General features: G+C 37.1%; 1 protein-coding gene across 1 annotated transcript; it reads left to right on the forward strand.

Moving 5' to 3' along the window:
* The first annotated feature begins 230 nt into the window (after positions 1-230).
* Positions 231-8,722, forward strand: LOC113778349 (RAB11-binding protein RELCH homolog). Its single transcript, XM_027323735.1, has 20 exons — positions 231-582; positions 1,395-1,547; positions 2,021-2,187; positions 2,794-2,901; positions 3,492-3,662; positions 3,745-4,296; positions 4,380-4,454; positions 4,579-4,707; positions 4,783-4,857; positions 4,950-5,159; positions 5,348-5,500; positions 5,574-5,788; positions 5,917-6,034; positions 6,125-6,257; positions 6,354-6,549; positions 6,632-6,737; positions 6,820-6,960; positions 7,042-7,165; positions 7,306-7,422; positions 8,113-8,722. Exons 1-20 carry the CDS (start codon positions 384-386, stop codon positions 8,487-8,489), a joined length of 3,519 nt encoding a protein of 1,172 aa, XP_027179536.1. The 5' UTR covers positions 231-383; the 3' UTR covers positions 8,490-8,722.
* The last annotated feature ends 5,236 nt before the right edge of the window (positions 8,723-13,958 follow it).

The following is a 13,958-nucleotide window of genomic DNA, read 5'->3' on the forward strand; positions in this document are numbered from 1 at the left end:
TATTTCTTTATGCGGTGGGCGGTGACCAAATCTCGTGCAGAAGCAGTATCAGGTGACCCTGCCGCGGAAACACGCTCGATCATCATATTATGATGGATGGACAGTTTTTAGGCCCACACTGATTCTGATGCTGCTGCATAGCACTGTAGTACAAACCTTTCTCCGCCAGGGAGAAAGTCATAAATGAAGACTAGTCTTCGTATATATACGCAACACAAGAATGGTTAGAATTCACCCAAATCTCACTTCTCAGCTGGAAAAAACTCATTCCAGATTCAGATCTAAGAAGAGATTCTCTCCCAGAAAATGTCATTGACGTTGATGATTATCAGAAATTGGACTTTAGATTTGCAATTGAAATAGAGACGCATAGGAGATAGGAAATGGATGTGGAGAAATCGTCGCTGTGTAATTGCGTGGTGAATTTCCTACTGGAGGAGAATTACTTGTTAACGGCGTTCGAACTTCTCCACGAGCTACTTGATGACGGCCGCGATGATCACGCTATTCGTCTTAAGGAATTCTTCTCCGATCCTTCTCGTTTCCCTCCCGATCAGATTTCTCGCCTCAATTCCCTCAGAGGTTCCATTAGTTTTGTTTTTCCTTATTTGTCCATTCAGATACACGAATTTTTGTAGAATGTCTGCATAACTTGTCCCAACTGTTTAAAAATAAAGTTTATGCAGTTTCGCTTTCTTCTTTTCGTTGGTCTGAATTGAGTTGCATGAATTCTAGACTCGAAGGAATTGTTGAAGATCGAGCGGTAGTTTCTAGCTTCTTGAAAGGATGCTCAAATATAATGCACTAAAATGTTAACATTTAAATGTGTGTAATCTGGGACGAGATATCGGCGTGGCAGCATTTCCGTTGTTGCATTTACTTGCATTTTAAAAAGTTCTAAGATACTTCTTTTCTTGGTGATTCAGTGGATGTGGCTCTCGAGATCTGGACTTGATTAGTGCTATGTAGCTTGTATGTTAATCTTTAATAATTTAAAGTTTTTGCAACAGAATATATCAGAATCTTCTTCCATAAAGATTTTATGATTTCTAGATGCTGATGGAGGCTGCTTAAAATAATGTACTGGTGATAGATTAAAGAAACAGAGCTGGTAAAGTAGTCTGAAGTGAGTACTGTAGTATGCGAAGATGTTTTAGCTTATTTGACTAGCATACTTGAAATCCTTGGTGGAACAAAATTTTCACCACAAGGCTAAGCGGCTTATTGGTTTTAATGGTTTAAAAGATTTTGTTTTAAATAATTCCTTTTCTAAGATGTTACTGAGGCTTAGGTTTTTATGTTTTTTCAATTTTATGCCCAAGTGAATGCATGCATGAAAGTGTTGCACTATGGTATAACTGATGCCCCAACCATCTCTTTTCATGTGTGAACAGTTGCGGACCCACAAAGTCTGCTTGACGAAAAAGAAGCCTTAGAAGAAAAATTAGCATTGAGTCAGTATGAGCTCCGTTTGGCTCAAGAAGATGTTCTTAAACTCAAGACTGAGTTAGAAAATAGATCCAAGGGTACTCTGGGTGAGAGAAGTGGTAAGTCTTTGAATCTTATTACAATTGCTTGCTTTTGTTTAATATAGCTTTGCGTTTGGGATATGCAGCTATATCCTTGAAAATGTTTCGTTCTATTTGATTAAATGACTAGATTTACTTGGAATTTGTGTGGATAACCGGATCCATAAGCTGGTGTCTGAAAATGTGTATACTTATCTTAGAGATGTAGGTTGATGCTTGCTCTCCAGTTTTTTAATCTTTCTTCCCCATGTTTTCTAAACCTACACAATTCCTCCCCCCCTCTCCCGGGCCCCCCCGCCCCAACAACAATATATATATATATATATATAATTTAAAAAACAAAAAGTAAAAGCAAAGAAAATTTTCCTGTATTTTCCAGTGAGACTAGTGTCCGGTCTCACTCTGCCAATTACCATAACTATGCTTAGTCTGAGTAAATTATGGAAACAGAATATTCTCTCTCAATTGTTCTGCCTAATTGAATTTTGCAGAGACAAATTTAGATGCTTCTGCAGATGTCCAACGCCAGAGGAACGATGCTTCTTTCTTGGACTTGGGATCTTTGAAGGACAATGAGCGACAAGATCTCAACTGTGCTGTAAAGGAATATCTACTATTTGCTGGATATCGTTTGACTGCAATGACATTTTATGAGGAGGTATTTTAAGCAGAGGTGGCTTATTATTTTATGCATGTTGGGCATATCCTCGTGACAAAGTCAATTCTCATAGAGCTGGAGTATTGTACTTCCATTATCTGTAGATGACATCTTCTCCAGCTTTTGTTTTATGGCATTATCAGTATCTAGAAACAAATAAGTGTTTAAGAGGTATTGCTTAGCAGTGGTTGACTACTCTAGCCATCCACATTACTCTTGATGCAAGTGACTGAAGGTTAAATATTTAAACATTTAAGGATAAAATTTGCAACAGTTAGGGGATGTGTCATATAAGGTTTTTAAGTTGGATACTTATTGATTTGAATCCCATACTAGAGACATTTCTGGGGTGATTACCTGCATTACTGCAGCTTACTTTTGATCAAAATTCTAAAGTAAACTATCCGATTTTGATGCATTGACTTTGTGGTTTGCCAAGTGTGGTTTCCGCATAATTTTATGGCAATTTTGTTTGCATAGGATAAGATTGTGATTTTCTTTAGTATCTTGCCTTGTCTTTTATCCCAATTTCGTTACTGCTGCAATACATGCATCTACTTTTACATGTAATATGAAAGTTTCTTACTTCCATTACATGTTTGACAGGTTACTGACCAGAATCTAGATGTGTGGCAAAATTCCTCTGCATGTGTTCCAGATGCCCTGCGCCATTACTATTACCAGTACCTTTCTTCAAGTACAGAAGCTGCTCAGGTACTTCCCAGCTCATTATACATTATGAAAAGTTCTTTTTACATTTATTCTCAAAATAACATCAGATAGATATTAAATCATCTACCTGTTTACCCTCAGCAGAAGGGTGTTTGTACTACCTTGTTTCTTTGTGATTAATCATCTTAGTACAGGTCCAAATTTCTATTGTGTTCCTTATTGCTACTTCAGGAGAATAAAGTGAGCCTGATAGCTTGTTGAAAACAACTTGTGATTAGTTATCTTGCAGGCTTACATTTTTTATAGCTTTGTTTTTTCTGCTAAGATCGTGCTTTCTTCCATACAATGATCTGGACTTTGCACATTTGTACTTATTTGCGGTCAATATCTGTTATGCTTTTTCTTCCTTGTGAATTTGGACTGCCAAATTTTTGCATATTCCCATATGTTTTGCTTTTTATAATTCGCTGCATTGTTTGTGGGGACAGAGTTTTCTTTGTGACAGATATAACATTTCGTATATTCTTATATTATCTGCTTGTGATGACCAAGCACTTGATAATATCTTTTCATAAGATGTTGTTGTATTTGCTGAACTGTTCATTGGTGAGAAGAGCTGTTGTGCTTTGCAGGAGAAAATTACTATGCTTCGTGAAAATGAGTCTCTGCAGAAAGAAAATGATAAGCTGAAGAAGGAAAAACAGTCCTTACTGAAAAGCAAGGATATTGCAGACACCCAAGTGGTGGCATTGATGAAATCCCTTGAAGCTTTCCAGAAGGATATAAAGGACAAGGAAGTTCTGGTGATTATCTTAGACTCTTCGGAAATGTTGCAGCATGTTAAATGCACTCTATTCATGTTTTCTGGACAACATTTTGTCGCAGGTTCAAGAAATGAAGCAGTCTATGGAAAGCCAAAGGAAAGAACTTAATGACTGCAGAGCTGAAATTACTGCACTGAAGATGCACATTGCACGTTCTGGGCAGAATTTGGTATCAAGTGACTCCAAGCATGTGGAGTTACGGTCCTCTGAAAGCTATATGGAAGAAATAAAATTGCTGGAAAATGAGATAGAGAGGTTGAAAGGAACAAATGCCATGAATATTGAACCGACAGAGGCCATTGAGCAAAGTAAAGGAGGAGATGCTGAAGGTGAAGTTCGAGATTCGGTCAAAGCTAGTAGATTAGAATCTCCAGGTCATATCTCCAGAGAGGATTTACGAAGTGAAGATTCTAACTCACAATCTGTGCCAACTGTGGATGCCACCACAAACATATTAGACAAAGTGTCAGAAGGGAAACATTTGTCATTATCAGATGACAATGGTGTCTTTGTTAACAATGAAAAGTTTCTCAAAGGGGTTCATGAAACTCCTATAGAAACTAATGAGCTAATTCTAAGAACTGAAAACATTCCTGTTGATGCTGAAACTACTGTAAGTTCCTTCAGTTTCCTTTTGAATCATGCTTTCTTTGACCTGGAGATATACTTTTCTGAATTGATTTTCTTCCTTACCAGGGATTGGCAACCATACAGGTCCTTTCAGATGCATTGCCTAAAATTGTACCCTATGTATTGATAAACCATCGAGAGGTATGCTTCAGAAGTTGTTGCCATCTGTGTTTTGATTAATTTTTTGATGATACTTTCAGAACAGCTTCTGATATCCCATAGCAATATGGTTTTTCATGGATCACATGATATTGCGTATCTGCAGGAACTCCTTCCCCTGATGATGTGTGCAATTGAGCGCCATCCAGACAGCATGACTCGAGATTCCTTGACCCACACGTTATTCAATTTAATCAAGCGTCCAGATGAACAGCAGAGACGTATTATTATGGATGTTAGTTTCGTAACTATTCTTATCTGTACTATACATATATATTAGACAAGTTGCTGATGCTGTGACCATGTTCAGGCTTGTGTTACACTTGCCAAGAATGTTGGAGAGATGAGAACAGAAACGGAGTTGCTTCCTCAATGTTGGGAGCAGGTATGCCTTACCACTTCCAGAATGATGGTTCTTAAATTTATTAACGTGTTTTTGGCTGTTTCCAGTCTGATTTGTGAATGATTGATGTGTAGATCAATCATATGTATGAGGAGCGACGTTTGCTGGTTGCTCAATCATGTGGAGAGCTTGCAGAATTTGTCCGTCCAGAGATCCGAGATTCTCTCATCTTATCTATTGTGCAACAGCTGATTGAGGATCCTGCAATAGTTGTTCGTGAGGCTGCTGCTCATAATCTCGCTTTGCTGTTGCCACTCTTCCCCAATATGGATAAATATTTCAAGGTCAGCCTCACTAAATATGCTTCGAGGCTATCATGGAGAAGAAATCTGACTTCACAGAATTGCCTACAATGTAAGCTCCGTGGTCTAGGGAATGGAGCATTTCCCCTGGTCATAGTATGATGACTTACAAGAAACAGTAAGACCAATAAAAAGGAGTTTCTCCAATAAATATTTTTATTTGTTGATAGGTTGAGGAGATGATGTTTCAGTTGGTGTGTGATCCGTCTGGGGTGGTTGTAGAAACTACTATCAAAGAACTGGTTCCTGCTCTAGTAAAGTGGGGTAACAAATTGGATCATGTTTTACAGACTTTGCTTTCCCACATCTTGGGTTCTGTTCAGGTACTAGTCCAGCTTCTCGAACTTGAATGGAACTGCTTTAGTTGTAGCTCTAATATGCTTCTCTATTTTCCAGCATTGTCCACCTCTATCGGGGGTTGAAGGTTCTGTTGAGTCGCATCTTCGTGTTTTAGGTGAAAGAGAACGCTGGAATATTGATGTCTTGTTGCGCTTGCTGACAGAACTGCTCCCATTTTTGCACCAGAAAGCTGTTCAGACTTGCCCATTTGCCTCAGTTTCAAATGGTGTAGGAACTTTCTTCTCTGTTTCCTTGCTCGAACTATATTCTAGGTGAGCTCATGTTTACGTTGTCTCCCTTCCAGATCCAATAGGAAATGGTTCTTCATGTTTTCCATCCACCTTGGGAGTCCAGGAAATCTAGATTTGGTATAAGCTTCTAATTTGAAATTTCTGTTTAGGGGAAATGTGGAGTGGCCTTCATTTGATTGGCTACATATTGACTGCTTTCCTGATTTAATTCAACTGGCCTCTCTATTACCTCAAAAGGAAGACAATTTGAGAAATCGAATCACAAAGGTATTTGAACAGTCCGATCGGGTGCATTTGATTTAATGATTCTTCTGATTTCACTTTGAACTGTTATTGATATGGTGTTTCCTGATGCAGTTTTTGTTAAGGGTATCTGAATTTTATGGGGAAGCTTATTTGACACACATTGTGCTGCCTGTATTCTTGCTAGCAGTGGGTGATGATGGTGATTTGACATATTTCCCCCAGAACACTCATGATAAAATAATAGGTGATTGAATGCTTAAAACCTTCATGACTGCATATTCCTCTTGATTTGAGTTTTGAAGGATAGAGTCATAGTGATGAGTAGTTCCTTTTGTAACAGGTTTGAGACCAAAAACTACAGTATCTGGTAGACTTGCTACCATGGGTGTTCTGCCACTTCTCTTGGCAGGTGTTTTAGGATCCTGGAGCAAGCATGATTACCTCACTGAGTACTTGAGGAAGAAGATGTTTCAGAGCTCTGAGGACGAAATTCGGCCAGCAAAGCCTGAGCTTGTTAATTCTGTTCGCTTCCTTTGGTTGGTTTTGTGATGAAATTTTCACATGTGCTTCCATTGTAATTTACATGTATTCTGTTATTTACTATATATGTCAATGCAGCATGTACGAGGACAATCATAACATGATTTTTGACATCCTTTGGGAAATGGTGGTCAATTCCAATATAGACACGAAAATTTGTGCAGCCAATCTTCTGAAATCAATTGTAGGACCTTTAATTCTTGAAAATTTTCAGTTCCATTTTGGTTTAGAATGTGTTTATTGAATCTCACCATTCTTTCTCCTAGGTGCCATATCTGGATGCAAAAATTGCTTCAACACATGTTCTGCCTGCTCTTGTTACCCTGGGTTCTGACCAAAATTTGAATGTTAAATATGCAAGTATTGATGCATTTGGAGCTGTAGCACAGCATTATAAAAATGACATGGTATATACCTATATTTTGTTCCAGTTTTACATCCGATTAGATATTGATATCTTTATGTTGGCTGATGAGATATTCTCTCAGATTATTGACAAAATTCGGGTTCAAATGGATGCTTTTCTTGAGGATGGATCGCATGAAGCTACAATAGCTGTTGTCCGTGCATTGGTTGTTGCTGTTCCACATACGACAGACCGACTCAGAGATTATATCCTCTATCATTCTGCTTTGAGCAGTTTATTTTCGTGCTTTAAGTGTCTCTCTTCATTTGCTGTAATCTTAAGTATTCTCTCCTAACCTCTAGTTGTGTGAATGTGGTGAAATCCTTTGTTCTTTAACTCATTGTACATCTCTTGTCCAAGATTTTCCAATTCACAGCCGTGCCACTCCCTTCAAATGATTTGATTCGTCGGCGTGAGAGAGCCAATGCATTTTGTGAAGCCATACGTGCTCTTGATGCAACAGGTTTGCTTCTGTTAATGTTATGAATTAATTTTTTATTTTATGTCATTCTCTTCTCCCACATACATGGGAAACAGCAAAGTGAAAAAAATTGTTCAAAAATAAGCATGCAATTTTATAGGGCCATTTCCTTGGGAAGTATATGTTGTTACTGTTTGTGTTCAATACCATTCAAGACTACAAGATGTAAAAGTTTGAACTGTTAGGCTGCAGCCAACTGTGACTGCTAAGCTTGAAGCATTCATAGTTGAGAGGCTGTAGCTGAAGTGGCTGTTGCCTGTTAGATTGTTACCTTTTCTAAAGTGGATGGAATCATACAACCCCTTATCTTCTAGAACTTTCTGTTCTTTTCAAGAATTTGCTGCTAGAATCTCTGGAGATGTTTAATATAGTTTTACTTCCGCAAGTTTTTATGGAGTACAACTGTCAGCACAAGACGTCTCATTATTATTTTGGAGACAATTTAGTAAAAGCTATGGGTTATTCTTTGAGGTTGGTAGATGCTCCTGAGTGGATGAGATTACAGCAGTAATAACAATTTTGGTATAAAACATTTATATCATGAATGTGGCTTCAAGAAATTGATGATTGTCATGTAACCAACTTTCTACTGTTGATTGTAGTATAAAAAGCTGTGCGCGCCAAATTCTTATAGGGCTTTTTTGCACTTATCATGCTCAACTTTTCTTTCAGATCTTCCTGCTTCAAGTGTTAGGGACTTTCTTTTGCCTGGAATCCAGAATCTGTTGAAGGACACTGATGCCTTGGATCCAGCGCACAAGGAAGCACTTGAAATCATAATGAAGGAGAGGTCTGGCGGAACCTTGGACACTATTAGCAAGGTAATGGGTGCCCATCTAGGTCTACCATCTTCTGTAAGCAGTTTCTTTGGTGAAAGCGGGTTACTGGGGAAAAGGGAAACTGTAGATCAAGCTTTGCCATCACCAGAGCCTGTTCCATCACCACCAGCAGTTGAAGATACAAGACTACGGCGGATCATGAGGGGCAGTTTCACGGATATGCTCAGGGGCAAAGCAAAGGGCAGTGATGACACTCCTCACAGCCAGTGACGAGGCTTTACTTTTGTAGATTTTAAACCATAGGGCCTTAGGCACGTTGGGTGGGTGGTAATGAAGGAAGAATACAAATAGTGTGCGAACTAGTTAAGGATTTCTTTACATTCTTTGGTTCCTGTGACCCATATAAAGTTTGAAATTTTGCAGTTTCTTGAACATAAGTTCATCATTTCTTGCGGAACTATACATGGAAAAAAATAAAATAAAACAACATTGAATCAGCACAATCCACTACAGGTTTTACATTTCGTGTTTTCTGAGTGGAACGTGCCTTCAGTCCTTTGCCAACCAGTTCAGGAGGCCATTCGTGTTGCTTGAGTTAGAAAATAGACTTCTTGTAACCATTATTTATGACTTGAAGGTCAGAGTTTATTCGCTTTGATATTGTATGTAAAAGGCAACGGTTCTGGTATTTAAAGCAGCACGAAACAAGAGCAACTGCTCTGAGATATACGGCTTAGTTAGTCTGCAATCATACCGTGGCTTGCCATTTGCACCAGCCTTAATGTGGCGTGCTAGTCTCTGATATTCTGTGTGTTCCCCTTTGGCTGCAGGAAACAGGAGGCTCTTCCATGAAAACTTAATAGAGCAAATGCGACCTCAACTAAAATCTAATTTTTGAACTGGCCATGCCTGGTTAATGATTTTTTATTAGTTCTCATTACCATAATTATCGAAGTCAGCTAAAGAATAACAACATGAACACCCTTCGGCCCTTAACTTTTCAATTCCAAACCCAAACGAATTGCTGGAGCCAAGTCTTCTGTGCGCTATTGCGCTTTTGTTGATTTACGTTGTCAGTTAATTGAGAGTCCGTCAACATACTTTTGAGATTAAATCGACTTTTTATAATGCTGGGTCTGCTGGCTGTGCAGTCGGATAATTCTCGGGGACAGCTTCATCTTGATTTGACAATTTTAATCCGAGGACCAAGGAGTGAACTTCCATTGTTCCTTGTCCCAAAATCATATTTCATGATAGATCGCCAACGCGTGCCATGTGCACTAAAGAATACGACTGCTATAGCATGTAAAATTTTGGGTGGCCAACATAAAGGCACCAGGGGAAAGCCAAAAGTATACTCCATCCGTCCCATTTTGATGAAAATACGACTGCTATAGAAATTTTTTCCATAACCATTAACATCCTCCTCATCTTGTTCTACATTCGAGAACAAAGGCCATTAGCAAGGGACTTGATGACGAACGAAAGGCCATTAACAAACAACTGCATCGAGAACAAAATTAAATTGCATCCACACCTAGCCAAGAAGCTCCAACAACTCTTCAAAAAGTCCTCAGGAGCAGGAACTCTAAATTGAAGAATATTAAACCAAACTGTTTTAGTATTAGTTTTCCAATTCTTTTTGATGTCTTGTTTGTCTAGTTTTCTAATTAGATTAGGAAATTTCAAGTCAGTTTTCAAGTATGTTTTGGTTTATAATTGTATTTGTTTTAGAAAATTTTACAGTCTATGAGTACTACTAATCTAGTAGGTTATTATTTGAAAAATTAAATTGAAGAGTCGAGTCGAGTCATAGAAGAGTTGAATTGAAGAGTTAAGTTGAATCTTGAAAGTAGGTTTGAGAGAAAATCTCTTAATTGAAATTTATGAGTTGTCTTGAGCGAAAAATTACGATTTGATATTTTTATTGTTGAGTTTGAGTTAAATACAATTATTAAAAATTTATTGAGTATTTGTTCTCCTCTTTTTTTTTTTACATATTTTTATATGTGCTAAAATTATTTTCGCTGTGTGTGCACGTATTTTTTGTGCCGACAAGTGGTATCAAAACTCTAGATTTTGATCTTGGAACTTGTTCACAAAATTGGGACTTGGATCTTGTTCGTGAAATTGAAGTATGGATCCATACCATTTAGAACATTGTCCTATTTTTATCTTTCATGGTAAAAATAATTTTGAAATTTGGAGGTTGATGATAAAATTTTTTTTCAAAGATATTGGAGTTTGGAATATTATCCAAAAGAGGTTCACGGAACCTATAGTAGGTACAGAATTATCAAACGATGCAGCTAAACAATTACAGAGAAATAAATAGTTGAATTGCAAGACATTCTACTATCTCAGTACTCAAGTTCAGTTACATGTAGTGAAAAAATTTATATATATAAAGGCAGCAAAGGATGCTTGAAAATTTTTAATAAATTTTTATAGTTATGATGGAGAAGAAATTTATGACGAGAAACAAGAAATAGAAAATTTTGATGAGGCAAAGAACGAAGAAATTGCAGAAATTGTGGATACAATTGAAGATGAAGAGTTTGTGATTCAAGAAGAAATTTCACATATGGTTGAGAAAAAAAATGAAGTCATTGATGAAATTAAAGATGTGCTTGAAGATCATGACCGCATAGAAATTGTTAATTTTGTCAAGATTGGTGAATTTTTCGAAGAGAAAAATCACGTGATGGATTTGGTTGAAATCAATTATAAGTTGGACAAATTAATTGAAGGTTGTAGTACTGTTAAAGTTGATGCAGCTGTTAGTGTTGAAAAATTAAAGAAAAAACATGGTGATATTGAAAATTTCGTTGGTAAAATTATGATTTTTGGAAATTTTATTAATGATATGAATGAATTGAATTGAATTGTGGATTATTTAATGAAAATTGGTGGATATATTTGAATATTTTGACAAGAGTGATCAAACCAAGAAATTGTTTGAGAACTACAAGTTTCGTCCACTATTGCGCATGAAGATAAAATTAAAAATTCATTGCAAATTGGTGTTTTATGTGTTTATACAACGACTGAATTGTCCATGAAAATTCAATTTCATGATAGTATTGGAGATGACAATATTAAGAGTTTGATTTAAGGGAAGTAATGAAGGAAATTAAGCCAAACTATTTTGGTATTAGTTTTATAATTCTTTTTGGTGTCTTATTTGTCTAGTTTCCATATTAAATTAGAAAATCTCAAGTCAGTTTCCAAATAAACTTTGGTTTACAATTGTATTTGTTTTAGGAAACTTTGTAGTCTATAAATACTACCAGTCTAGTAGATTATTATTTGAAAAGTAGAGTTGAAGAGTCGAGTCGAGTTATAGAAGAGTTGAATTAAAGAGTTAAGTTGAGTCTTGAAAAATAGACTTGGGAGAAAATCTCATTGTTATTGTTGAGTTTGAATTAAATAAAATTATTGAGAATTTGTTAAGTATTTGTTCTTCTTCTTTCTCCACATATTTTTATATGTGCTAAAATTGCTTCCGCTGTGTGCTCGTATTCTTCGTGCCAACATGACGTTGACGCAAGAGAGATGCAAAAAAGCCTCACATGAGTTTGTTTTGGCTCATGAGTCTTCTAACCTTGTAGACTCTTCCTATATAATTGATCGACTACGCAGATTCAACACTGCCTTGAAGAGCAACAGAGGTACAACAAGAATAGTGACCTCTAGTACAAAGTCAGAAAGGGTTCTTGAATGTATTAAGGCTACCGATGAGGTTGAGCGTGATCGAAAGATTAGAGAATACATTGTTTTCGACTTTGGTGATGATTATGGCAAGAGGGGTTATTCAGATCTAGATGACGACGAGTTCTTTTACGGAAATTTGGATCCCAGCCTCACTGATAACGTAGTTGTGTTTGACAACATCTGTCTCACCGAAATTGAGGATAGAAAGTATCGAAGAGATGAGATATTTACGCTGTCACCATTGACAAAAGAAGATTTGGAGTTTTTTACTTCTCAAGCGGAAAAATCTTCATCCACGATCTCTGGTTTCTTGGGTAATAGTTGCAATCCTACGTCATGTGCATTTTTCAAGTTTTATTAATTTTGTGAGTTACCACTTCTTTTTATTTCCAAAAGTAGTAAGAGTACAATTCTTTCTTTGTTTCATAATGTTACCTTCATGCAAGCGCCGCCCAAGCTTAGCTAATGATTTCAAGAAGCAAATGCTTTCGTTTTTCTTGAATCAAATCTCAATTCGATTTTGTTTTGCAATTTTGTGCCCAATTCGTTTTTCATTGTGGAGAATTACACGAGTAAAATAGTAATGGCACTTTGCTTCCTCCGTGAATGAGAACAAGAAAAATAATAACCCCTACTTAACGGCAAAAACATGAAAATTCCATTACTTGCATCGCTACCTGTCAAATTGACACATTCCAATTGCGGACACAGAAATATTTTGCTCTTTTAGTGCAAATTCAATTTTAAGAAGCATATATGTGGGAATATTACATACGCATAAACTACAATGGGATGAATTGTGTATTTCTGAAGTAAAGGAGCCCGAAAAGCTTCAAAATCAACAGATATTTCATGCATCGTAAAGATGTCGATGTTAATGATATGCAAGTCAGTAACAGATGCCAGGGACAACTTGGAACGGGGATTTAGCCCCTCCAAATCCAGTGGAGGAATGGAGCTTCTCCATTTTCGCACACTTTCTGCAGTTGCAGCTGAAGTTTGCATCTCTGCCAATGCTGCAACTGAAAATCAAAATACTAGTATTAAATTATCTGGGCTTCTTAATCCAATCAACATCGATCAAATAACTGATTGCTTTCTTCCCAAAGGAATCATCTCAGAAAAAAGTAATGATAACAAAAAATGTTTCGTTGTTTTTTCTAGTCAAAGTAACCATGGTCCCAAAGACTGCAAGTCCCGGCGCAAAAACATCAAGATTGTCGTTTTTGTTGCTAGTGCTGCATAATGTTATGGTATATTGCCTTGGACCATTGATGTTCTTAGCACATCTTAATTCCAAAAATTTAAAGCAGAAGAGGCACTTTATATGGCTGTGAAAAGAATTTGAGTAGGAAATTAATGACCCTTAATTGACAAAATCACCATTGGTTGCGTCCTCCTTTTGGAGGGATTAATTGGAATTTGGAAACAAAATGAATAATGAGATCGGGCTGGAAAGTGTTACTTTGAAAAAAAAATGGCGATGGCTAGAAAGAAAGAAAGTTGAACAAGAGGAGACGAATAAAAAGAACAGGAAAGGAAAAAGTTTCGAGTTTCTCCCTTAGTCAAAATTTCTTTCGTTCAAGAAAATAACGTTAGAAGCTTCGAAATTAGCGACACATGTCTGTGAGGTGGAGGGCATTGCGGGAGCTAAATGCGTAAAATGATAATTTGTTGAGTGCACTCCGATATTAAAATCAGTTAAAATGAGTAAAATGATAATGAGGAGGGCACTGAAGACTGTAAAAAGAAAAGGCTTCCTGTAAAATACACTCCATTATCAAAATGCTACGAGTAGGTTTTGACATGACCTTAGCCTACCAACCAACCCAGCCTCGCGACAAACAGTGCAAGTTTGGCACTTGGCAGGCACACATGGGCAGTCAGTGGGATGTCCACTGCCCCAAACCTAGTCAGTATTTCTATTTCCCCTCTATAAATTGCCCAGCAACTGAGGCCTTCCTGCACACATTTTCACTTGCCCCATCTAATCTACATCAAATATTTCTCGTCTCCTCTCCCCAA

The sequence above is a fragment of the Coffea eugenioides genome, chromosome 7, assembly GCF_003713205.1.
Source record: "Coffea eugenioides isolate CCC68of chromosome 7, Ceug_1.0, whole genome shotgun sequence".
NCBI lineage: Eukaryota > Viridiplantae > Streptophyta > Magnoliopsida > Gentianales > Rubiaceae > Coffea > Coffea eugenioides.